The sequence below is a fragment of the Muntiacus reevesi genome, chromosome 2 (assembly GCF_963930625.1).
Source record: "Muntiacus reevesi chromosome 2, mMunRee1.1, whole genome shotgun sequence".
NCBI classification, from domain to species: Eukaryota; Metazoa; Chordata; class Mammalia; order Artiodactyla; family Cervidae; genus Muntiacus; species Muntiacus reevesi.
The window spans coordinates 195,789,636-195,817,119 of record NC_089250.1 but is presented as its reverse complement, the minus strand read 5'-3'; the positions used below and the strand labels follow the sequence as shown (position 1 = coordinate 195,817,119).

At 42.0% G+C, this 27,484-nt stretch overlaps 1 protein-coding gene and 1 pseudogene across 2 annotated transcripts; one reads left to right on the top strand and one right to left on the bottom strand.

The window, feature by feature from the left end:
• The first annotated feature begins 217 nt into the window (after positions 1-217).
• On the top strand, positions 218-26,366 carry GDE1 (glycerophosphodiester phosphodiesterase 1). 2 transcript variants are annotated; one of them, XM_065924421.1, is made up of 6 exons: positions 218-630; positions 17,123-17,298; positions 18,763-18,868; positions 21,986-22,078; positions 24,265-24,476; positions 25,718-26,366. In XM_065924421.1, exons 1-6 carry the CDS (start codon positions 370-372, stop codon positions 25,863-25,865), a joined length of 996 nt encoding a protein of 331 aa, XP_065780493.1. In that variant the 5' UTR covers positions 218-369; the 3' UTR covers positions 25,866-26,366. The 2 variants fall into 2 exon arrangements, with proteins under 2 accessions (XP_065780493.1, XP_065780494.1); XM_065924422.1 differs by having other exon boundaries at positions 520-630; positions 17,127-17,298.
• On the bottom strand, positions 5,327-10,298 carry LOC136159043 (coronin-2A pseudogene; annotated as a pseudogene).
• Positions 26,367-27,484: the final 1,118 nt, after the last annotated feature.

Genomic DNA, 27,484 nt, shown 5'->3' with positions numbered 1-27,484 from the left:
TTTTCTAGTCTTACGACCTTAAGACTGCTCTTATATCCCTCCCCTTCTTTCTAGTGTTTGAAAGCCTTGATAAAAGTCCGGACTGCAGGTTAAACCCAAAGCCACTTTGGAATGCCAGCCGGGAGCCTGAGCCCGTCTCCGTTGCCTTGGCAGCGGCTCCGCCCCGAGCTCTGGAGATCCTCGGCCCTGATTGGCTGGGCCTCGGACTCCTTCTCCGGAAGTAGCGGCTGCCGCCATTGTGCGGCGCTGGTCCACTCAAAGGGTGCTGGCTGCAGCCGGCGTTTTGGGCTCTCGTCCTCGCTTCTCGGTGTCCTGTCCTGGGAGCCCGGCGGGTCCGGGCCTCCCATCCGTGCCGGTGCGGGCGCCGGCATGTGGCTGTGGGAGGATCAGGGGGGCCTCATGGGCCCCTTCTCCTTCCTGCTGCTGGTGCTGCTGCTGCTGACGCGCAGTCCCTTCAATGCCTGCCTCTTCACTGGCAGCCTCTACCTCCTGTTGCGCCTCTTCAGCTTTGAGCCGGTGCCCTCCCGCAGGGCTCTGCAGGTGCTCAAGCCCCGGGACCGCGTTTCCGCCATCGCCCACCGCGGAGGCAGCCACGACGCTCCCGAGAACACGCTGGCGGCCATTCGGCAGGTGAGTCCCGCGCCCCTCCCGCCCCTGTGCCCCTCCTGGGAGGTTGGACTTTTGCCTGCCTTTCCGAAGCTTCCCCAGCCTTTTCATGATGGCCTTGCCATTCCCCATTCGTCCACAAAGAATACACTGAGGTGACCATCAATCCGTCTGAATTCCGGAAAATCTCCTGACTTCCAAGTATTTATGGAACACTGCAAATACCTGTGTATTTGCTATATGCCAGGTACTGAGGATAGTCATGACCAAGACAGAAGGGGTCCCTGCTTTCACAGAGCTTGGCGTTGGAGTAGGGGAGACAGGCCTTAAACAAGTACGTAAATGAGGTACTTTTAAGAGAGCAATGAGTGCAATGAAGAAATAGGCTAACGCAATAAGGAATGACTAGAGGAAGAAGTCATGCTACTGTAGACAAAAATCCTGTTGGAAAGTGACCTTTGAACTGAAACTGTAATTATGAAGAGCCACCCATTAATCTGGGGGGAGAGTGCTCCAGGAAATGGAAACAGCAAGTGCAAAGGTTCTGAGGTGGGAATGATGTTGGGATCCTTAGGTAACAGAATAGTATATGGCCTGAGTTCAAGGGGCTAAACAAAGGTTGGTGTGTGAATGAAGCAGGAAATCTGGCCTGGTTAAGGAGAGTCTTGGTCAGTGGTTAGCTTACATATTCTAAGTGGATCGCTTTCACAGGGGCTGTCTTTATTTGCCCTCCTAAGTATCCAGATCCTCTCCTTATTAGGATCCCCAGGGTCAGACAACCCTGACAGCAGGACTCCTGATGATTTCTGCCTCCCCTTTTCACAAGGCTCTCTTGGCAGTCTCCAGACTTCATCATAATGATAGCTTGCTTAGTAAGAGAGCTTTCCAGTTGTCTGGGCACTGTTGCATCTGTGAAAATATATCTGATCCTCTCATTTCTCTGAAACAGTTTAACGTTGAGTCAGTAGGAATACTGGCTCAAACACACACAGCTCTTTCTCAAATTCAGCGTTTGACTCTGTAAGCTCAGCTTCTCTCTACACCGGTGCCAAGTCAAATCTCAGAGACAGAGTTTTGGGTGAAGTAGAAAAAGATAGCTTTATTGCTTTGCCAAGGAAAGGGGGCCACAGTGGGCTAATGCTCTCAAAACCATGTGTCCCCACTTTGGAAAGACAGCGAGTTTTATAGTAATTCTTCAAAGAGGGCATGATCAGCTCATGGACATTCTTCTGATGGGTTGGTGGTGAGCTAAGTGGGAGTCAACATCTTCAACCTTCAGGTCCAACTGGTCTGGGATCTACATGCTTCTGGGCAGCATACCCTCGTTAATCATAAATTCACCCACCTGGAGGGGGTTTTAGTACCTGTAAAATAACTCAAAGATATTGCTGTGTTTATCTATTGATAGGGAAACAGGACCTTGCCCCAAGACTGCTCTTGACTATTTCTCCCTGGTCTCCCTTCCCTGATTAACAACTGCTTGACTCTGCCCTTTGGAACTCAGGGAAGGTCATGGAGGCTGGCTGAAAGCTGTTTCCTATAATACAAGAAGTGGGGGGACACAAATAAGTCTTTGTGCCCACGAGCTCTGCAGGGCCCTGCGCGGTATCACCTTCTGATTCTAAGCCCCAGTGCTCTTTGTTGTAGATTAGAATATTCATGTTCCAGGATGTTGAATTTGGACTGACCTTTCTTTGTCCAGCTAAGGGACAGACAGTTTTGTGTGGTGAGCGAGTTACTTAAGCGCTCTGTGCCCCAGTCAGAGTCACGAGTAGGAAGTAGCAAGCATAGCATACCTTGCCTCACTCTGATCCTAGCTCTGACCTTAGTTTCCTCATTGGTAAAGTGGGAATAATGTTAATATCCGCCTAATCAGTTGTGATTCAGTAAAGTAGTCTACATAAAGTGCTCGGCCCAAGATAAGACTTCCACAAATGTTAGCTCTTTGGGCCAAGAATCTAAAGACAAAGGTAAAAAGTTTTAAGTCTGAAGAAGGAAGAGGGTCAGAAGGCAGTTTTAATTTGGTGAAGGGCATCTAACTTTATAAACCAAGTTATGTCTTTTATGCTTCTTTCCCTTTAGTTCTTTGTGACAGAAGGGAGACAGAGCAGCTCTTCTAGCATTCTGCTTAAAAATAATTCTAAAAACATCAGGAACAAAATAAAACAATAAAAAAACAAGCAAAAAAAAAAAAAAAGGACAGACTTTTAGGCACAGTGGGAGAAGGAGAAGGTGGATGATTTGAGAAAATAGCATTGAAACATATACATTGCCATATGTGAAATAAAAAGCCAGTGGGAAGTTGATGTAAGATGCAGGGAACCCAAAGCCAGAGCTCTAACAACCTGGAAGGATGAGGTGGGGAGTGAGGTGGAGGGTTGTTCAGCAGGGAGGGGACACGTGTATACCTGTGCCAGTTCATGCTGATGTGTGGCAGAAACCATCACAGTATTGTAAAGTAATTATTCTCCAATTGAAATCAATTTTAAAAATAAGACTAAAGATAGTGAAGAATGTATTTCTTATTCTAAACAAACTGAAAGGTTGGATGAAGAAACATAACAGGAGATAAAATTGTCATGAAAAGGAATAATTACTATTAAAAAAAAGCATTAATTGTTACTGGCTTTCATTTCAACTTATCTTTATGTAAGTTGCCTTAAAGTATGTTTTTGTTCAGTCGCCAAGTCATAGTTGACTCTTCACAACCCCATGGACTACCTTCCCTGTCCCTCACTGTCTCCCGGAGTTTGCCCAAGTTCATGTCCATGCCTTAAAGTATAACTCAGTGTTAGTTGAGCACAGAAGGTATTCATAAGTATTTACCAATGGATGTTGTGGTTTGGCCAGGATGTCAGCTAAATAGAAGCCATATTAAATGTGGAGATATGTGTATGCAAAATACACATACATGGATAGAGTGTCATATCCTATTGTGTTGCAAGGGAATTATAGCTAGATTCCATTCATACCTTATGTGTTTAGGTTGAACGTGTCTTTATGTAATTATGATTCAATAACATCGTTCCAAGCTAATTCCTGGTTTTAAGAGGAAATGAGATGTCATTTAGCTTGAGGTCATTGTCAGTGAACTGTTTAGCCGCGACAGAATTTAGCTGCAGAAGACATCCCTCTTGACTTCAAAAAGAAGTATGTAGTTTATTCGCTTCAGAGTTTGTTTTTTGTCCTGTTCTTGCTCCCTGTGCTTGTTTGCAGCTCACAATTTATATTAAACATTCCATTATGTAAAAATTAAGGGAAGACATTTTGACAGTGGTAGAATTTCTGGTAGGTTATAGAATAGCTAGAGAAGGAGAAACTTGAGAGAGGTGAGATGAATGCATTCCAGAAAGATTCACAATTACAACCAGTGACTGAAGCATGAAATTAAACCTACAGTTCACTCTCCACAGACGGACCAGAGTGCAGCTTTAAAAGTATAATTCAGATTAAATCCTGCCAATTTTGAAAACCCTCCAGTTGCTTTTCTATTGCACTTAGGTAAAATCAAAATAACTTTCTATTTGGGACCTTTCTCAAAGCCCCTGCTCTCTTTGGTTAAACTACCTTGGGTGTTTATTGATGATGCTTTTAGCTTCATGCAATAGAAAATCTAACTTCAAATATTTCAAACAATAAGTGGACTTTATTCCATAAGAGGTACGTCTGGGAGAAATAACTTCTCAGATGGTTTATTCAGCTGTGCGATTTGTGATTGTGGAGGACTCGGTTTCTAGCTCTGTCTGCTCTGCCACCTGTAGCATATTTGTACTATATTGATAGCCCTCATTGTATTGATAGTTGCCAGGTGACCATTGCAACCCCAGGCCTCATATTCTTATGAATCAGCATCTGACCTCAAGAAAAGACTCCACTCCCTCTTCCATAAGTCTTTCCAGAAGTCAGTCACTCTCTGTCAGTCTTTCTGTCTCCCACATGCACGCACACACCCGAGGAGGGATTGGTAATAGTCCGCTTACAGCACAGGAGAAAACTGAACACAGGCAAAAGGAGTTCTCTACCAGCAGGGAAGAAGAAAAGGAATAGATCCCTGTAGGCAGTCGGTACTTTATGGCTTCTTTCTACTTTGTGGCGTTTGTATCACACTGGCTATTTCTTTTACTTAGAAAACTTTTCTCTTGTATTATTGGCTCCCTTTTATCACTAAAGTCTCAGCTCAGATGTCATATTCTTTTTTTTTCTTAATTTATCTATTTTTAATTGAAGGATAATTGCTTTACAATATTGTGTGAGTTTCTGCCATACATCAACATGAATCAGCCATAGGTATACACATGTCCCCTCCCTGTTGAACATCCCTTCCACCTCCCATCCCATCCCATCCCACCCCTCTAGGTTGTCACACAGCCCTGGTTGGAGTTCCCTGAGTCATATAGCAAATTCCCGTTGGCTATCTATTTTACATATGGTAGTGTATATATTTCCATGCTACTCTCTCCATTCATCCCACCCTCTTCCTTCCCCCCACCACCCAGAGTATCCATAAGTCTCTTCTCTATGTCTGCGTCTCCATTGCTGCCCTGCAAATACGTTCATCTGTACCATTTTTCTAGTTTCCACATACATATATTGATATATGATATTTGCTTTTCTCTTTCTGACTTGGTTTGAGGTGGGAACCCTCAACTGGAATACCAACCCCCATCAAGAATAACAACTTTGTGCCTTCTGCCTGTTATCTTGCTTAAACAGCTTTTGCTTACCACCTCTGCTTCTGTAATCTTGCTTGCCCACTGCTTCTGCCTGGGGCGGAGCCCGGGGTTGGGGAGAGCAGGGTGGGTGGGGGAGTCTGGAGGTGACTCCACTGAGCCTGCACTGGTGCTGAATAAACCCTGCTGTTCTGCATCTCCAAGTGCCGCTCGTCTCTTTCCACCACCACAGTTTCTATAACAGATTCATCCTGTAAAATAGGCTTTAGGTTCATCCATCTCATTAGCACTGACTCAGATCATTCCTTTTATGGCTGAGTGGTAGTCCGTTGTATATATCTACCACAGCTTCTTTATCCATTCATCTGTCAGTGGACATCTAGGTTGCTTCTGTGTCCTAGTACTTCTAGTAAATAGTACTGCAGTGAACTTTGGGGTACATGTGTTTTTTTTTCAGTTATGGTTTTCTCAGGGTATAGGTTTTCTCAGTAGTGGGATTATTGGGTCATATAGTAGCTTTATTCCTAGTTTTTTATGGAATCTCTGTACTGTCTTCCATTTTGGCTGTATCAGTTTACATTTCCCACCAATAGTGCGAGAGAGTTGCCTTATCTCCGCACCCCCTCCAGCATTTATTGTTTGTAGATTTTTTTGATAATGGCAGTCCCTGACCGTGGGAGGTGATATCTCATTGTACTTTTGATTTGCATTTCTCTAATAATGAGTGATGTTCAGCATCTTTTCATGTGTTTAATTGCCAGCAGTACGTCTTCTCTGGAGAAATGTCTGTTTAGGTCCTTTGCCCATTTTTGATTGGGTTGTTTGTTTTTCTGGTATTGAGTTGCATGAGCTGCTTGTCTATTTTGGAAATTAATCCTTTGTCAGTTGTTTCATTTGCTATTATTTTTTTCTCATTCTGAGGATTGTCTTTTCACCTTGTTTATAGTTCCCTTTGCTGTGTAAAAGCTTTTAAGTTTGACTAGGCCCCACCTGTTTATTTTTGTTTTTATTTCCATTACTGTAGAATGTGGGTCATAGAAGATAGTGCTGTTATTTATGTCATGGGATGTTTTGCCTGTGAGTTTTATGGTTTCTGATCATACCTTTAGGTCTTTAATCCATTTTGATTTATCTAGTTTCATTCTTTTGCATGTAGCTGTCTAGTTTTCCCAGCACCACTTACTGAAGAGACTGTCTCTGCCCCATTGTATGTTCTCGCCTCCATTCTCAAAGATGGGATGTCTATAGGTGTGTGGGTTTATCTCTGGGCTTTCTGTCTTGTTCTCAGATACCATATTCTTAAACAGGCCTTCCCTGATTGCCTTGTCTCCTACCTGCCTTAACTTTCACATTATCCTCCATTTTCTTTTTCAAACTTTTATCACTACCATTGTACATGTAACATGTTCATAATCTCTTTCTCCCCACTAAAATGTAAGATCCATGTTCCTTTTCTTCATTGCTTACCAGTCTCTTCACTACTTAGAACAGTGACTGATACATAGCAGGCACTCGATAAATATTGACGTTTGTTGGAGGAATTGTGGTGTACAAGTAGCCCATCAGAAAAGATAATCATCACCGTCAGCCATCAGAAAAATGCAAATCAAAACCACAGTGAAATACTACTTCACACTCCCTCAGTCGCCAAGTCGTGTCCAACTCTTTGTGACCCTGTGGACTGCAGCACACCAGGCTTCTCTGTCCCTCACCATCTGGAGTTTGCCCAAGTTGATGGCCATTGAATCGGTGATGCCATCCAAGCATCTCATCCTCTGTTGCCCTTTTTTCCTTCTGCCTTCGATCTCTGCCAGCATCAGGGTCTTTTTCAGTGAGTCAGCTGTTTGCATCCAATGACCAAAATACTGTAGTTTCAGCTTCAGCATCTCCTTCAGTGAGTATTCAGGGTTGATTTCCTGTAAGATCAACTGGTTTGATCTCCTTGCTCCAAGTCTCCAAGGGACTCTCAAGTGTCTTCTCCAACACCACAGTTTGAAAGCATCAATTTTTCGGTGCTCTGCCTTCTTTATGACCCAGCTCTCGCATCTGTACATGACTACTGGAAAGACCATAGCCTTGACTATACGGACCTTTGTTGGCAAAGTGATGTCTTTGCTTTTTAACACACTGTCTGGGTCTGTCATAGCTTTCTTGCCAAGAAGCAATCGTCTTCTAACTTCCTGTCTGCAGTCACCATCCGCAGTGATTTTAGAGCTCAAGAAGAGGAAATGTGTCACTGATTCCACCTTTTCCCCTTCTATTTGTCATGAAATAATGGGACCAGATGCCATGATCTTGGTGTTTTTAATACTGAGTTTTAAGCCGGATTTTTCACTCTCCCCTTTCACTTTCATCAAGAAGCTCTTTAGTTCCTCTTCGCTTTCTGCCATTAGGGTGGTGTCATCTGCATATCCAAGGTTATTGATATTTCTCCCAGCAATCTTGATTCCAGCTTGTGCTTCATCCAGCCCAGCATTTCTCATGATGTGCTCTGCATGTAAGTTAAATAAGCAGGGTGACAATATACAGCCTTGACGTACTCCTTTTCCTATTTGGAACCAGTCTGTTGTTCCATGTCCAGTTCTAACTGTTGCTTCCTGACCTGCATACAGATTTCTCAGGGGGCAGGTAAGGTGGTCTGGTATTCCCGTCTCTTCAAGAATTTTCCAGTTTGTTGTGATCCACATAGTCAAAGGCTCGAGTGTAGTCGGTGAAGCAGAAGTAGATGTGTTTTTGGAATTCCCTTGCTTTTTCTATGACCCAGCGGATGTCGGCAACTTGACCTCTGGTTCCTCTGCGTTTTCTAAATCCAGGGTGTATATCTGGAAGTTTTCTATTCACATATTGCTGAAGCCCAGCTTGAAGGGTTTTGAGCATAATCTTGCTAACATGTGAAATGAGTGCAACTGTAGGGTAATTTGAACATTCTTTGGCATTGCCTTTCTTTGGAATTGTATTGAAAACTGACCTTTTCCAGTCCTGTGGCCACTACTGGGTTTTCCAAATTTGCTGACATATTGAGTGTAGCACTTTAATAGCATCATCTTTTAGGATTTTTTATTATTTGCTTTGCAAACTTATAATTTTTAGTAGCAGAATTATGTATTCCATAGAAGCCAATATTACAAAACAGCCCTCCTGGCTTAACCTTCCCCACCCCGCCTTGCTGTGAACCACAGCTTGAAAACCAGAGGCAGCTTCACCTCCTAGGTCCTTCCAGCTCTAACTTTCTACAGTATTGTTTTCCTTGAGAAATTATTGTGGACTGTTCAAAACAAGTCAGCCGAAGGCAAGGTATCATCTAAAAAGAGTCAATTCAGACACCATTGTTTCAAGAAGGCAAATGGAAAATCGGCAGCAGATCCCACTGGAATCTTCCAGTGACCAAGAGTTTCATTTCTAGTAAAAAAAAAAAAAATATATATATATATATATATAGAAACAGTGGGTGTTCTCAGAGGACCTGTGGTTTGGTTCTGGACCTCCCCCGGTAGCTGATTGCTGTCCCTGAGGGTGAGGAGGGCAGAGCCTCTGTGAGCTCATCCACAAATGTCTGATCTCCAGTTCCACCTGTTTGGCCTGGACCTTGTCCTGCGTCACCAGCTTCCAGAGCCTTTGGGCCTCGTCTTGAAGCCAGTAGAGCATCTGCAGCAGCTCGTTCTCTGCCTTTGGTGGGCGGCATTCGAAGTTGTCAGGGCTATCTGTGAGCCAGGTTTTCTTCTCCAGTCTGTGTTCTGCCGCCCACCTTGGCGCCTTCTCCTCTAGCAGGGAGAAGGGCCTCCGCCATCCTCTGCAACCAGCCTTTCTGTCTGGTTGAAGAGACGAGGTGGGAACCGTGGGGACGGAGAGGGGTTTCTCTGAGGGCAGAGGCTGCAGGCTCCGTGGCTTGGCACCTGGGCTGTCAGAGAGAGCTGGGCACTGGCCGTGGGCAGGTAGATGTCCTCCTGGTAGGATCCTGACTGCTGGGGTACAATCATGGATCCCGGCGCGATGAGGCATTTGGTTGTGATCAGCTTGTAGAAACGGAAGATCTCTCAGGAGGACACATCAAGACCTCTCTTTGGCATAACCCCGACCCCCTGCTGTGGATTATAGGAGCGGTGTTCCATCGGGTGGTTCAGGCACTGATCTCATAGTAGTGGATGTTCCTGTCTCCCTTCCCCACCATGGAGAGCATGTTGGTGTCTGCATCATAGAAGGGAAACAGCACGCCCGAGGGGCCGTCGAGGTCCACCTCTGTGACAGGCACAGAGAGGCCGTCCTAGTCCCCTAGGGCCATCTGCCGGTTGCTCCCTCGGGATGTGCCTGTGGGCAGCAGCTTCTGCAGGTTCCCCAGAAACAGCGCTTTGTTGGCCCGGTGCCTTGCTATTGGCTTCCTGAGGGATGGCCCCTGCTCGGGAGTCCAGAACCCGAATCTTGCAGTCTTTACAGGCACTGGCCAGCAGGCTGCCGTTAAGTGTTGAAGGACATGGAGAGGATCACATCTTGGTGACAGTTAATTGTCTTCACGGGGCTCGTGATTACAGACTCCTTTGAATCCAGGTTCCAGATCATCACTTTGTAGTCGTAGCTGGAGCTGAAGAGGATGTTGGCAGCCGTGGGGTGCCACTCCACCAGGCCCACTCTGCGGGCATGGCCCACCAGCTCCTTCCTGAAGGCTGTGAGGTTCTTGGTCAGCAGCTGCTTGGGGATGTCCCAGATTTTAATCATGGCATCTTCAGAACAGGAGGCAAGCTCAAAATCATTGAAAGGGTTCCATTTGACATCTAAGACATTCCCTCTGTGCCTGCAGACCTTCAGGTAGTGGGGGGTCCAGCTTTCCCGTCCGGTGCAAGGGGATGACGAGGAAGGCACCCCCACCGGTACACTCAGTCACGACTGCGATGAAGTGGGGGTTCACAGCACAGAAATGATTGTCTGGGGCACTGTGGGTGGTGGGCACAGAGTCATAGCAGTTCTTGCTGGCTAGTTTGCCAAAGATGTGGCAGAACTGGAGCTCCGGGCCTGGGGGTGCCGTGACATCTTAAAGTTGCTCAGTGCTGCGCAGCTGCCGCTCCCATCTTTTAGGATTTTAAATAGCTCTGCTGGAATCCCATCGCCTCCACTAGCTTTATTGGCAGCAGCGCTTTCTCAGGCCCATTTGACTTCATGTTCCAGGATGTCTGGCTCTGGGTGATTGACCACACTATCGTGGTTATCTGGGTCATTCGATCTTTTTTGTACAGTTGTGTGTATTCTTTCCATTTCTTCTTGATCTCTTCTGCTTCTATTAGGTCTTTACTGTTTCTGTCCTTTATTGTGCCCGTCTTTGGATGAAACATTCCTTTGATTTGTCCAGTTTTCTTGAAGAAATCTCTGGTCTTTACCCTTCCGTTGTTTTCCTGTATTTCTTCGCATTGTTCACGGAAGAATGCCTTCTCGTCTCTCCATGCAGCTCTCTGGAACTCGGCATTTAGCTGGGTGTACCTTTCCCTGCCACACCCACTAGGACAGGTATAAGCAAGAAGACAAGATTATGGAGAAATTGGGACCTGCATACACTGATGATGGGAAACTAGTCTGGCAGTTCCTCAAAAGGTTAAGTATAGAATTACCGAATGAACCACTCCTAGGTATATATTCAAAGGAATTGAAAACATGCACCATGTAAAAATGTGCATCATACAAGAATGTTCCCCAAAAAAAACAATGTTCACAGTATTATTCATAATATCAAAAAAATGGAAACAACAGAAATGTCCATCCGCTGATGAAAGGGTAAATAAAATGTGCTATATCCACACTGGAATATTATTTAGCAGGGAAGAGGAATGAAATCCTCATACATGCATAACATGAATGAACCTTGAAAACAGTATGCTAAGTAAAAGAACCTAGTCACAGAAGATTGCATATTATATAATTCTGTTTTTAGAAAATGTCTAGACTAGGCAAAGCCACAGAGAGAGAAGTAGATTAGTAGTTGCCAGGGACTGGGAGGGTCAGAGAGGGAAGTAGGGACTGACTGCTAATGGGTATGGGTTTTTTTTAGGGGGGGTGATGAAGAAGTTTGGAAATTCATTGTGTTGATGATTGTACAATTGCAAATGTGCTTTAAAAAAATTGAATTGTATACTTCAAATGGATTAATTTTGTGGTGTGTGAATAGTATCTCAAAAGCCATATGAATACAATGACTTTGGAACTTCCCAGACAGTCCAGTGGTTAAGACTCCAGGCTTCCGACGCAGGAGGTTGGAGAACTAAGCTCCCACAAGCCGCACAGCATGGTCAATAAATACATACAATGACTTTATTAAAGCAGATACTTTAAAGTCAGTTTTGTCGAAGTATAATTTACGTACAATTAAAGGTATATTTTGGTATACACTTTGATGAGTTTTGATAAACATATACCTGGCTAGCCACCACTTCATTTCCGTCACCCTAGAATGTTCATATGTGTTCTCTTTGGAGTCACCCTCTACTCCTGCCTCTGCCCTAAGGCAACATTGATCTGATTTCTATTACTATACTGTGCTATACTATTCTGTTGCTAATTGTTATTCCTAAAATATAAGAATTTGTATTATATGGTTATTTATCTCTTACTATCCTACACTGTCCTATTCTCCCACCATTATTATTTTTTGTGTGGTACCCAAATAAAGATGGCCGTAATGAATAAAAGTATAATTGAACCTAATTACTAGCCTTAAAAAATGAGGTTAACATTTGTGTTACAGTGAGAAAGCTGCACTGTGAATACAGGAAATGTGATCTTGTTTTATGTTATAAAATATATAACCAGTGTTGATTTACCAGTGCATAATTAATATTTTTAACTTAGAAAAGATACACTTTTACTCTTATAAAAAGATGTACCTTTAATTAGTGTAGATGTAAGCATTACATCTTAAATAATAACTTTTTCGCTAAGGCATAAGTGTTTTTCTAGTCATAATAGCTTATATTGAGTGTTGTCTCTGAGCCAGGGACCAAGCTTGGTTATTTACATGCATAATTTTTAAATTCTCACAACAACTCTTAAGATCCTTAGAAAAGCATCATCATAAAAATGATGAAACAGTCCAGAGTAATATAAGTAATTAGATGACATAGCCAGTTAGTGTTGGGATTGGAATTTTTAGAGTGGGAAATCTTAGTAATATATGTGAAAATCAACCTTTGAAGCCTAAAAAGAAATACAGTTATTTATCTTTATAAGTGAGGTTAAGAAAGGATTTAAGTAAAATAGACAAATCTCCACTTATAAAGGACATAATAAATTTGACTGTACTACAATTAAAGTCATTAAAAAGAGCATAATAACAATAACTAATATTTATTGAACACCTACTATGCACTACTGCTGTGTCGTATATTTTTATTGATACTTAAGTGTGTAGTAAATATATAAAGACCTATAAGGGATTGATATGGAAATAATGCACATCCACGTGGCAGTTACCTTTGGAGAAGAAAAGGGTAGGGATTTAGCTGTATCTAGCTGTATCTGTAGTGTGATACTAAAGTCATGTGATTAAGAGTGTAGCCTCAGGACTTCACTGGTAGTCCAGTGGTTAAGACTCCATGCTCCCAATTCAAGGGGGTCAGGTTCGATCCTTGGTCAGGAAACTAGATCCCACATGCCTCTCAGCTAAGAGTTAACATTGCCACAGTGAAGATGAAGATTCCACGTGTCACACCTAAGACCTGGTGGAGTCAAATAAATATTTCTTTTAAAAGAAAGAAAGTGCAGTCTGTACCACATCTTTGTTTGTGTAACCCAGAACAAGTTTCTTAATCTCTGTCAGTTTTCCTCATCTGAAAATGAGCCTATTAATCAGTTCAGTCGCTCAGTCATGTCCAACTCTTTGCAACACCACGGATTGCAACATGCCAGACTTCCTTGTCCATCAGCAATTCCCAGAGCTTGCGCAAACTCATGTCCACCAAGTCAGTGATGCCATCCAACCATCTAATCCTCTGTTGTCCCCTTCTCCTCCTGCCTTCAATCTTTCCCAGCATCAGAGTCTTTTCCAGTGAGTCAGTTCTTTGCGTCAGGTGGCTAAAGTATTGGAGTTTCAGCTTCAGCATCAATCCTTCCAGTGAATGTTCAGGGTTGATCTCCTTTAGGATGGACTGGTTGGATCTCCTTGCAGTCCAAGGGACTCTCAAGAGTCTTCTCCAACACCACAGTTCAAAAGCATCACTTCTTCAGCTTTCTTAATGGTCCAACTCTCATATCCATACATGACTACTGGAAAAACCATAGCTTTGACTATACAGACCTTTGTCAGCATAATAATGTCCCTGCGTTTTAATATGCTGCCTAGGTTTGTCATAGCTTTTCTTCCAAGGAGCAAGCATCTTTTAATTTCATGGCTGCGGTCACCATCTGCAGCGATTTTGAAGCCCCAGAAAATAAAGTCTGTCACTGTTTCCATTGTGTCCCCATCTATTTGCCATGAACTGATGGGACTGGATGCCATGATCTTAGTTTCTTGAATGTTGAGTTTTAAGCCAGCTTTTTCACTCTCCTGTTTCACTTTCATGAAGAGGTTCTTTAGTTCCTCTTCAGTTAACACCATAAGGGTGGTGTCATCTGCATTATCTGCTACTGCGGCTAAGTCATTTCAGTTGTGTCCAACTCGGTGCGACCCCATAGATGGCAGCCCACCAGGCTCCCCCGTCCCTGGGATTCTCCAGGCAAGAATACTGAACTGGGTTGCCATTTCCTTCTCCAATGCATGAAAAATGAAAGTGAAGTCTCTCAGTCGTGTCCAACTCTTAGCCACCCCATGGACTGTACCCTACCAGTCTCCTCGGTCCATGGGATTTTCCAGGCAAGAGTACTGCAGTGGGGTGCCATTGCCTTCTCCACTGCATATCTGAGGTTATTGATATTTCTCCCGGCAATCTTGATTCCTGTTTGTGTTTCATCCAACCCAGCACTGCACATGATGTACTCTGTGTATAAGTTAAATAACATATTAATAGTACCTCCTAAAGGGTTGTGATGATCAAATGAGTTAATATATTAAAAACAGTTAGAATAGTGACTGAAAATAATGCATGTTATTGTTTTAGGGCAGCAAGAGGTTGAAGCAAATATGGCAAAATGTTAATATCCATTAAGTCTTTTTTGCCTAATTAAAAAAATTATTTCATGTTTTTGCATAATTACAAAAATTTATTTTAACTTTAAGATCTTTATCATAATGGACATTGCATATCTTCATTGTCTCAAAGAAGCTAAGGAAGCAAATGTTGGACAGTGTGTCTCAAAGGAGCGTAGCCCCTCAAACTTTATGTTCATGTTCTATTTTTAGATAAATCCTTCTGTGCCTTATTGGGCTCACCAACCTGTTGGCCAACAGCCAGTGATGCTCACATTAACAAATGTAGTGTCTCCTTGAGGCAGGCTTGGTGTTTCTGCTCTAGAGGATGGAGTTAAACCAACAGAAACCTGACTCATCCAGTTATTGCAGTAGCCGACTAATCAACAAACAGAGGAGTCATCAGAGAGTCTATACCAGAGAGTGTGGGTAAACAGAGAAATTTGACTAAGTATTTGTAAGCCATTAATGGCCCATATAGTTAAAGCAACCAGAGAAAACAAATTCCAAAAGCCTCCCCATTTGCCAGTCTTGAGTATGAGAAAAGTGGGGAAGTCAAAGTTTTTACGGAATTACTTACATTGACGTTTTTAACCTTGTGCTGTGCGGTACTAAGTCATTTAGTCGTGTCCGACTCTGTGACCCTATGGACTGTAGCCTGCCAGGCTTCTCTGTCCTTGAGAGCCTTCAGCTAAGAATACTGGAGTGGGTTGCCATGCCCTCCTACAGGGGATCTTCTTGACCCAAAGAACTGGTCTTTTAAGTCTCCTGCCGTGGCAGGCGGGTTCTTTACCACTAGTGCCACCTAACCTTACTTATATTGAGGTAAGGTTCAGTTCAGTTCAGTTGCTCAGTCTTGTCCGACTCTTTGCAACCCCATGAATCGCAGCACACCAGGCCTCCCTGTCCATCACCAACCCATGGAGTTTACTCAAACTCATGTCCATCGAGTCAGTGATGACATCCAGCCATCTCATCCTCTGTTGTCCCCTTCTCCTCCTGCCCCCAATCCCTCCCAGCATCAGGGTTTTTTCCAATGAGTCAGCTCTTCGCATGAGGTGGCCAAAGTATTGGAGTTTCAGCTTCAGCATCAGTCCTTCCAATGAACACCCAGGACTGATCTCCTTCAGGATGGACTGGTTGGATCTCCTTGCAGTCCAGGGACTCTCAAGAGTCTTCTCCAACACCACAGGTCAAAAGCATCAATTCTTCGGCGCTCAGCTTTCTTCACAGTCCAACTCTCACATCCATACATGACCACTGGAAAAACCATAGCCTTGACTAGATGGACCTTTGTTGGCAAAGTAATGTCTCTGCTTTTTAATATGCTATCTAGGTTGGTCATAACTTTCCTGTCAAGGAGTAATCGTCTTTTAATTTCATGGCTGCAATCACCATCTGCAGTGATTTTGGAGCCCCAAAAAAATAAAGTCTGACACTCTTTCCACTGTTTCCCCATCTATTTCCCATGAAGTGATGGGACCAGATGCCATGATCTTAGTTTTCTGAATGTTGAGCTTTAAGCCAACTTTTTCACTCTCCTCTTTCACTTTCATCAAGAGGCTTTTTAGTTCCTCTTCACTTTCTGCCATAAGGGTGGTGTCGTCTGCGTATCTGAGATTATTGATATTTCTCCCGGCAATCTTGATTCCAGCTTGTGCTTCTTCCAGCCCAGCGTCTCTCATGATGTACTCTGCATATAAATTAAATAAGCAGGATGACAATATACAGCCTTGACATACTCCTTTTCCTATTTGGAACCAGTCTGTTCCATGTCCAGTTCTAACTGTTGCTTCCTGACCTGCATATAGGTTTCTCAAGAGGCAGGTCAGGTGGTCTGGTATTCCCATCTCTTTCAGAATTTTCCATAGTTTATTGTGATCCACACAGTCAAAGGCTTTGGCATAGTTAGTAAAGCAGAAATAGATGTTTTTCTGGAACTCTCTTGCTTTTGTGATGATCCAGTGAATGTTGGCAATTTGATCTCTGGTTCCCCTGACTTTTCTTAATCCAGTTTGAACATCTGGCAGTTCACGGTTCACGTATTGCTGAAGCCTGGCTTGGAGAATTTTGAGCGTTACTTTACTAGCGTGTGAGATGAGTGCAATTGTGTGGTAGTTTGAGCATTCTTTGGCATTGCCTTTCTTTGGGATTGGAATGAAAACTGACCTTTTCCAGCCCTGTGGTCACTGCTGAGTTTTCCAAATTTGCTGACATATTGAGTGCAGCACTTTCACAGCATCATCTTTCAGGATTTGAAATAGCTCAACTGGAATTCCATCACCTCCATTAGCTTTATTCGTTAGTGTTGCTTTCTAAGGCACACTTGACTTCACATTCCAGGGTGTCTGGCTCTAGGTGAGTGATCACACCATCGTGATTATCTGGGTCATGAAGATCTTTTTTGTACAGTTCTTCTGTGTATTCTTGCCACCTCTTCTTAATATCTTCTGCTTCTGTTAGGTCCATACCATTTCTGTCCTTTATCGAACCCATCTTTGCATGAAATGTTCACTTGATATCTCTAATTTTCTTGAAGAGATCTCTAGTCTTTCCCATTCTGTTGTTTTCCTTTAACATCCATGAAAAAAAGAAACAGGTTGGGTTGCTATTTGGTATAGGAAGGGAATAGAATCAGTAAAAGAAACAGTCTGCTCAGCCAGCCCTGATGGTCATCTTGAGTGCTTAGATTGCAAAATGACATCTGTGGCCAGTTGACAGTAAAATCATTGGTGTTTTTGTTAAGGCAGCTAAGAATGGAGCAGCAGGCGTGGAACTGGACCTGGAGTTTACTTCTGACGGGATTCCTGTCATAATGCACGACAACACAGTAGACAGGACGACTGATGGCACCGGTCGGTTGTGTGATTTGACATTTGAACAAATTAGGAAGCTTAATGCTGCAGCAAATCACAGATTAAGGTAAGTGGTGTGTTGTCGCCTAAACGCATCTTTCACCTTCTAATTCTGCTCCAGGAGAGTTGTTCTGTTGTTTTGTTTTCTACTGTATACAGGTTTCCCAGGTAACAAACACATGCCAGGGACAACAGAAATAAGATGTTTTTCATCTTTTCCCACTGAGGCCAGATTTGATTCAGAATTATTCTCAAGACAGTACTCTAACATGGCAATTACTTTGTACTGTCATAAATTTGTATATGTGTATGTGTGTGTGTATGTATGTATGTATGTATGTCAGAGCTAGTTCTGTAAGATGTTCCAGGATAAAACAGTTCTATGATCAAATAAGATCAAACACTGTATACTTTAGATGTTTCCCTTAAGGATACATCTGTCAGTGTATCCCTGTCAATCAATTCTTACCTTTAATTTAGTGTTTCTCAAACGTGTATGACCACAGAACCCATGCCCATCCCACCATTAACAGCTATATAAAAACCTTGGTATTGGTATACTGAATAATATACTTTGTAATGTGACTATTTAAATCCCTCTCCTGTTGTCTTTGTAATACTGAAAAATGTATTCTTACTGTAATTCATGTTATATCAGTTCGCTGATCAATTTATTTGACCCAGTGATTAAGTTATAGTCCTCCCCACAAGATGACTTGGACTTTCTTTTCCTTGGAACTGAAAGAAATAGTCAGCCAAAGGAAGTCATACTTTAGAAAGGATATTGATAACATTTGAAAGTTCTGAGTCAAGGCTGCTGAAATGGCTCTCTACTATTAGTTACTTCATTGCTCTGCCAAAGGGGAGGGAAAGGCTGGTGTTCATATTACAGTGATGTAGCTATTAAGATGTAAAGTTCAAAGTCAACAGTTAAAGCAAAAATGCTTATGTAAGTTATCCTTATCTTTTTTAAAACCAAGATCTTAACGCTGGAATAATGTGGTTGAATTAGCATACGTTACATCATGTAGACTGAAATGTCATTATGTGAGAAAAGCTGGTTTCTGGTGTGTCAGGCATTTAAGTTTCCTTTTCTTTTTAAAAAATTTATGTATTAGAAAATTATTTTTTAAAGTTGCACTTAAATGTACAACAATATAGTTAACAGATATATATGTATTGCTAGGGATTTCTCCTACATAAGACTACTGGGGAAGTCACAATCTTAAAATTAAGTCTCTGAGTTCTCCAAAGATAGCATATACTCTGCCCTTTAAAGTTACTAATTACAAATCCAGTGAATGCCTAAAAAGTAATGATTTTTATTGTTGCTGATCTTTGGCCTAGAATATCTTTAATTTGGTTTAAGAAGATGGAGTAAATTGTCCTTGGACTTTGGGATGGTTGGAGGAAGAAAGTTGGTGAAAACACTCTTCCTTTGGTTGGGAGACATTTGTCAGATGTCTGTTTCATTTAATTTTTATCTTTTCTTTTTTCCCACATTGTACTATTCCTTTCCCCTCTCTTGTAGGAATGATTTCCCTAATGAAAAGATCCCTACCCTAAGAGAAGCCGTTGCAGAGTGCCTAAACCATAACCTCACAATCTTCTTTGATGTCAAAGGCCATGCATCTAAGGTACGGTTTATTTCATAGGCTTCTCTTTTGAAGTACCTCTTTATTTGCTAGGCTATTTCAAAATTAATTGTATATTTTCTTATTTATATTTTCTTCTTAAATTATTTTTACAAATTTGCATAATGGAAGTTTACAAAGCAAAAATCCACATCTTCAAGGAAGCAATAAAGTATGGAATCTTGTAACCTTTTAAACTTTGATGGAACTGTTTAATTCCTAATATTCAACAACTAGCATGAAATAGAAGAGTCAGGTTTCTCTTACTTGGATAAAACATTCACAAAAGATATTAAATAAACAGTAAAGAGGCACTTCTTGAATAAACCACTCTAGTAACCTCATAAAAAGGACTTCAGAAGTTGAACACGAGACCAGTTGGATCTGGCTGATGTGTCTTAGGTAGAGAGCTGTGGACTGAATTTAAAGAAAGCTCCTGTATTTAAAGCTTCTGATAGCTAAGAGGATATTTACCTTCTACAAAGATTTGCCCCTTTTGTATGATTTACGTGTACATTACTGTGTACAGGCTTTCTCTAGTTTCAGCGAGCAGGGGCTGCTCTTCATTGCGATACTCGGACTTCTCACTGCAGTGGCTTCTCTTGTCGCAGAGCTCAGGTTCTAGGTGCACAGGCTTAGTTGCTCAGTAGCCTGTGGGATCTTCCTGGACCAGGGAAGATGGTGGACTATGTCCCCTGCATTGACAGGCAGTCTTAACCTCTGGACCACCAGACAAGTCCCCCTTACTTATAGTTTTTCTATTCTATGACTTGAATAGTTATACTTTTATTTACTATAATTTTTTAAAAATATGGTATTGCATTTCAAATAAGATTTTGCATAACTTTTAGAACATATACTTTTATACATAAAAACACATTATTGCAGTGGGACTCAATGGGAAAATACAGTTCATATTATGTTTGTTCTCTTAACTTTTCAAGTACAAATACATTTTTCTGTATTTATACAACTGGGGTATTTTCCCCCGGTCAGAATTATGATCATTGGAAGGACTGATGCTGAAGCTGAAACTCCAATACTTTGGCCACCTCATGCGAAGAGTTGACTCATTGGAAAAGACCCTGATGCTGGGAGGGGTTGGGGGCAGGAGGAGAAGGGGACAACAGAGGATGAGATGGCTGGATGGCATCACCGACTCGATGGACATGAGTTTGAGTAAACTCCATGGGTTGGTGATGGACAGGGAGGCCTGGTGTGCTGCGATTCATGGGGTCACAAAGAGTCGGACACGACTGAGCGACTCAGCTGAACTGATGACCACCTAGGGGCTTCCCAGGTGGCTCAGAGGTAAAGAATCCACCTGCCAAAGCAGGAGACACAGGTTGGATCCCTGGGTCAGGAAGATCCCCTGGAGAAGGAAATGGCAACCCACTCCAGTATCCTTACCTGTGAAATCCTGGAGAGTTCTAATGATACAGACTTTTATTAGAAATAAAAAGTGTTGAAAAAAATTTTTATTTAAAATTGAAAGCAATTGTTAAAACCGGAAATATGAACCTCTAACTTAAGTACAATAAACTCCCGTTTTTGAGTAAAGAGGAGAAGGGTGCTGTGGCTAATTTATTATTCTGGTAAACTGATGGTTCTCTATATCTAGGTTTTTCAATCAGTCTGCATCAGAATCACCAAGAATACATATTGAAAATACAAATTCCTAGGCCACCCCATTCAGAGATTAAATCCTAAAAATGGCTCAAGTCGTGGGCTCAAGGAATATGGTTTTGTTTTTTTTGGGGGGGGGGGACATGTATTTTCAATGGGCACCTTAGGTTTTATTGATGATACGACCCACGTTTGGAATCCTTGATAGGCCATATGTTTCACCCACAATGTACTGACCTTCTTGCTTATTTTCTTAGAATAAGGAGGGGTGATGGAGGAGGAGAAATTTTGCTTTTTAATCCAGGTATTGCTATTTGAGCTTTCTGGTTGGGTATTCATAGATGGGTTTGGGCAGCTTTGGATAGAACATAGTGACCTAATTCACCAAGGTGGGAATATAAAGAAACAGGTGTCAGCGGCAAGTTGGAGATGCAGTACAGGAGCAAGATCACAGGCGCTGGAGATCATGACTAAACTGTCACTGACTACAGTGTGATGTCAACCTTGATCAGATTCGGTTTCCTTGTGGGCAAAGAGGGAACAACATAAGAAATGACCATGTAAGGTCATTGTGAGAATTCGATAAAGAATCTGGATGGAACATCACACAGTGTGTGTTGGTTGAAAATGACTTCAACTTTGTAGCGCATACTTTGTGATATTAGTGAAGGGAAGCATGACATGAATAATTTCTTTCTTATTTTTTGTATTGCATTTCATTGCTTATATTTGGTTGTAGGTTAAATGTGATTTTCCAAAAATTAGGGGTATTTCAAGAATTACAATGTAACAAGGTTACAGCCCACTTAACATCTGGACACCTCTGTTGTTAGCTGCTGCTGTTGTCCCATGGCCAGACCTCTTACCTCAAGAAAGGTTACACAATGCAAGCATCTTAATTGTGTCATTTCTTTTCATTTAGTAGCTGGACTGCTACAAAAAGAAACTTCTGCTGGTTCTGGGAAGAGTTGGGAGACTTCCAGCTCTCCCTAGTTTCTCCCCGTCCCATTGCTTCCCCCTCCATGTTGGTGATGGGTGACATTTCCTCTCTCTCTGGACTGAGAAAATCTATCCTTTCTATTTCCCAGACTGGTTGACTCCTGCTTGAGCTAGGAAAGGCAAAGAGTGATAGAGCTGTAGGGATAAAAGGACCTTTCCTAGTGGCTAAGCTGGGATATAAGGAGAAGACTTTAAAATTTTGCTTGCAGCCTCCACTGGCCTGTAGTCTGCCGTATTTTTCCAAAGTATGACAGAAGGAGGCGAGCCTCTCAGCAAAATAGTAAAGCAGCAGTACCCCAGCTGCTTACTCATCTGCTGGTATGAGCTTAAAATGCATCTTAGTGGATGATGCAACCTACCAGTACTCCTTTGAACATCCCCATATATTAGTACACTTCTGATGTAGTTAATAGAGTTGTACTTAATAATACAGTAGTTACTGTCTGGGACTACATTTTAATAGATTTTAAATACATGAATCTCTCTGTTTTACAGGCTACTGATGCTCTAAAAAAAATATATATGGAATTTCCTAAACTATACAATAATAGTATCGTCTGCTCTTTCTTGCCAGAAGTTATCTATAAGGTAAAATTCTGGGTTTTTGTTGTCTGTAATATTATGTTAGTTGGTGGTGATAAGCATAAGATAGATGCCTATTAAACTGAACTGAATCAATTAAAGAGACCCCTCTTTTAAATTAACAGAAATTTGGGAAGGGGAGGGTACTTGGACCCCATTTTAAAGTACCTTGATTCCTTTTTAGCTCCTCCTCTTATGTTTATAACTCATTCAGATTACTTTGGTAAGCATTCTCAGAACAGAAAGAATTATGTATCTCTGTATCTCACTAAGTAACAGCAGAATAGACCTTTTTAAAAAATAAGTCTTACTTAGACAATTTTAAATATGCCTTAATTTGAATTATGTAGATAGTAGAGCAAGCCCTCCTAACTTTAACAATAATCCTTGTTTCATCCATAATCGCATTTATCCCCAGTGTTATTTGGAAGCAGATTCCAGACATTTCATCCATAAAAATGCGTTAAGTATCTTTAAAAAACATAACCACAATATCATTATCCCATCTAAAACCATTAACAGGAAGTCCTTAAGACAATCAAATATCCAATGTATAAACTTTCATTTATCTCACAAATATCATAGTTTTTGGTTTGGGTTTTTTTTTTTTATATATAAATTATTCATTTGAATCAGGACCCAAATAAGAACTTCATGTTAGAATTTAAATCTTAAAACCTGTAAATTTTGTACCCCCCACCTTGTGATATGTTTATTGAAGAAACCAGACTGTTTTGTAAAGTTTATTTACCAAAGTCTGGATTTTGCTAATTATGCCATGATACAATTGAACACATTGTCTCCTCTGTATATTTCCTATAAGTTGGTAGTGACAGCTATAAATCAGATTAGGTTTAATTATTCTTGGCAAGGTAATTTCTTAAGTGAGGGTCTTTTTCCATCAGGAGGTACATAATGTCTTAACTGACTTGTGTTGTCAGCAGCTGCTGTTGATGCCAGTGGCCAGTTGTGGCAATTTACTAGCAGTTGTTAAATATCAATATTTTAAGTTTGTCATTTATTCTTCATGTATTAGCTAGATTAGGGGCTTCCCTGTTAGCTCAGCTGGTAAAGAATCTGCCTGCAATGCAAGAGATCCCTGTGTCGGGAAGATCCCCTGGAGAATGGATAGACTACCCACTCCAGTATTCATGGGCTTCCCTGGTGGTGCCTGCAATGCGAAAGACCTGGGTTCAATCCCTGGATTGTGAAGATTCCCTGGAGGAGGGCATGGCAACCCACTTCAGTATTCTTGCCTGGAGAATCTCCATGGACAGAGAAGCCTGGCGGGCTACATACAGTCCATAGCGTCGCAAAGAGTCAGACACGGCTGAGCAACTAAGCACATTAGCTAGGTAGAATTCTTCTGTAGAAAGGAACTCTCATCTATGATTTAGCTACTCAGTAGCAAATAAATGCTTAATTTTGCCTTTTGTTCACCAGTTTCCAAAACAATGAGTTGGTTCCTCAGCAATGGCCAACATAGCATATATTTAAAATTTTACAGTAAGGGTGGAGCCTACTGAGATATAAAGTGTCATTGAGATGAATAGTGTAATGGGGCTTTTAGACGTTTGAATCAGCGTTTTCCAAACTTCCTTAACCACAGACCTTTAAAATGTGTGATACATTTTCCAGAGCAGCATAGAGCACAGATTGAAAGAATTCCATCCGCATCCCCATCTCTCCATTGCTTTGTCTTCATCCCTGCCCCCACTTCTCTCTTCTCACTTCTCTCAGCCCATTTCCCCACCCCCACACCTTTTTTTAGCCATTTTTTCTAAAAAGGATCAAAAGCTAACCAGCCTATCTTGAAATGGTCGTGGTTTCATCCTAATTGCATTCTAATTATCTCTAGCCATAATTTAAATCCATATCCAATTAAAAGTTACTCTTTATGACTTTGTTAAAATTTGACCCTGAAATTATAATGTGCTCATTTTAAAGATAGGATTGCAGTTCTTTTAGGATTGTGGAGGAAGTGTTCTTGTTTATACTGTATGTTTACATCTTTACACCTAACACATTATTTTCTCAAAGAATGTATGATAGAGTATTTAGTAGACATGGGGCAGCATACCACCTGTGACCTCCTCATTCAGAATGAGTACATTGGCCAAATCTAAAGAGCAAATGAGAGGTATTAGAGTTAAGATGTGATTATGGCTTTCTTTTTCCAAATTTCTTTTCAGATGAGACAGACAGATCAGAATGTAGTAACAGCTTTGATTCATAGACCTTGGAGCCTTAGCCGCACAGGAGATGGGAAACCACGCTTTGACACTTTCTGGAAACAGTCCATGTTTGTGGCATTGGACATTTTGCTCGATTGGAGTATGCATAATATCTTGTGGTACCTGTGTGGAGTTTCAGCTTTCCTCGCACAAAAGGATTTTATATCCCCGTAAGTTGGAAGATTTTTATCTTCTCCTGACACATTTCCTGAATGTTCTTCTTGGAAAAGGAGGATTAACAGTGGACACCTGCATTGGTTCCCACCCACAGAGCCAGCCATGCCTTTATTAATTTAGAATGCCATTAGCTGCTTAGGTGGGAAGAGTTCAGGCCTATTTCACTGTCTCCAAAAGATACTGATCAATTATTCTTGTTTTTTAGTGCATTTTAAAGAAATAGTGTCAAACTGTGACAACAGAAACAGAGAAATTGTATTTCCTTGTAATTGGCTTCCTTTAAAAACCAACACAGGATCCAGGGAAGATGTCTTGTGGGCGCCGGCCTCATCTCTCCTAGCTTTCCTGCAGGCTCCACTCCATTGCTTCTGAGAAACTTTCCATTCCCTAAACTGTTAGCATTCTCTGAATCTGTTTTGGCAATTTTATGGCTATGTATTTCAGGTGGTTATATTTTTAAGTTTTATATTATTTCAGGCATGCATGTGTTCAGTTCAGTAGATATTTGGTGTATGCCTATGGTATTACAAGGTTCTGTATTAAGAAGCTGATGATGGCCATGATGAAAAAAAGGAAGCCATGGCCTGCCCTCATGGAGTTTATAGTCAAAAGGAAGAGAGAGATGCTAATCAAAAAGCAATCCAATAAAAAATTACAGCTAAGATAAATGCTATATAGGAGAGAAGAGTGCATGTGTACTGTTTAATTTCTCCTAGTAAAGGAGTCAGGGAAAACATCCCCACGGAAGTAACAGCTAAACAGCTAAGCTAAGATCTGAAGGGAATTGAGGAGGGTAGGGTAGGGGTCGAGATCCAAGTCAGAGGGGAAAACACATGCCAAAGTGTTGTAGCAAGAAAGAGCCTGTTTCTTGCAAGGAATTGCACGAAAAATCCGTTCACACACAGAAAAGAATACAGCACAGAAAAGAAAAAGGGCATGTGGCGTAAGATGAGGCCAAAGAAACAGGTGGGGCTATGCCACTGCTTACAGCCTCCAGTAGGGGCACGTGGCAGCAAGGGATTGTTTTTAGGAGGCGGCTGAAGTGTTTAAAGCTGCGGCAGTGTGGGGGAGGCGCTCATGCTGGGCTTGGAACAGTCTGGCTGCAGTGCAGAGGCCGGTTAAGAGGCTCCTCCTGGGTGCTGTTCGTCCTCAGTGAATATCATAGTCAGAGACCATTAGAGATTTCTGGGACAGTTGGCATTATTCTAATGGTTGATTTTTCCTCTTTCTCCAGGGACTACGTGAAGAAGTGGTCAGCTAAAGGCATTCAGGTTGTTGGTTGGACTGTTAATACTTTTGATGAAAAAAGTTATTACGAATCTCATCTTGGTTCCAGCTATATCACTGACAGCATGTTGGAAGACTGCGCACCTGAATTCTAGACTTCCCCCGCAGGGAGGAAACACAGTTACAGAAACTGTCTGTGGGCCTCAGGCAGGGACATCAATAAGCCCCAGCCCTTGAGGGATCAGGTGGCTCACACAAGCAACAGTCAGTCGTAACTGGGTTTTCACCTGAACCAAAGCAAAACCCAGTGTAGCCACCGTGCTCCATGGAATGCCTGAGTTCAAAATTGAAGTTCTTCAAAGTCTGGGCCTGCAAAAAGGCACAACACTCCTGCCCTGACTTAGAAGAGGCACACTTCAAGACCCAGTGAAGATAAGCACAGATTGTATTGTGTAATTTGGGGGTGCAGATGCAAATGCATGGGAAATGCATGATCACTCCGAGTAGACATTTTAAAACTTGACACACTATGTAATTTACTTATTTAAGATGTTTGTATCTAGCTACATTATCAATGTACTGTAGACATCAAACTTGTGACCATACTAATAAAATCATTAAAAGGAGCACTAAGGGAAAACCATGTACCAAGCATCATATTCTGACCTGGAAAATTTAGGGGAGCTGCTCTTGTCAGTCCAGTGACCAGTGAGGCTGATGAGACATTGTTGTTCGGTTGCTGAGTTGTGTCAGGCTCTTGCAACCCCATGGACTGTAGTCTGCCAGGCTCTTCTGTCCATGGGATTCTCCAGGCAAGAATCCTGGAGTGGGTTGCCATTTCCTTCTCTAGGAAATCTTTCAAACCCAGGAATCGAACCCAGGTCTCCTGCATTGCAGGCCAATTCTTTACTGTCTGAGCTCCAAGGGAAGCCAAATGATAGGGAAGAAAATGAAAATGGTAGGGAAGTCTTGACACCTGTCTGAGGGATTGTTGATGGCATCTAGAAATAAGAGCTTCAGACCACTAGGGGGCAGAGTTGTACCCTTTCGAGCTCCTCTACAACAGTTGTTCAGGCAGAACTGGAAGAAACTTCAGGAACATCTAGGCTTAGCCTCATTTTATAGATGAGAACAGTAAAATCTGTGGAAGGGAATGGTCCCAGAAATGTCAGCTGGTGACATAGAGCCTGATCTCATGATAAAATTTCTTGTTTACTATTTATGGGTAATTTTAGTGGTTTAATGTGCATTATTTTAATTAGCCTTCACAAAAATCTTAGATATTAACCTCTTTACTGATAAGGAAATTGAGGCACTGTGAAGTTAAAAAACTGAGGCACTTACCCAGGATCTCACATTCCTTGATGTAATTGCTATTCAAATCCAGGTCAGTCAGTTCAGAGAACCACTCACTCTGTCTACCTTTATAACATAGAGCCCTTGATTCCCAGGCCTGCACTTTCCCACAGTGAGCTCCCAGGCATCACATTGTGAACTTAAGTAGCAATATTTAAAATGAAGGTGAGTAAAAATTGCAAAGTTCTCTCTCTACCTCCCTCCCCCCCCCACCCCCCGTTCAGCTCCATCAGCCTTGATCTCAGGCCCACAGCTTCATCATGACTTACCTCCTGAATCCTAAAGGGTCCCCAGCCTCACACATGCAGCAGCAAGGCCATCAGCCCACACAGCTAGATGGTGGTGAGAAGCAGACTGATTATTGCTATAGTTGGTGTTGGCAGGAGGGCAATGAATCACACTTGGAAAGTTTACAAAT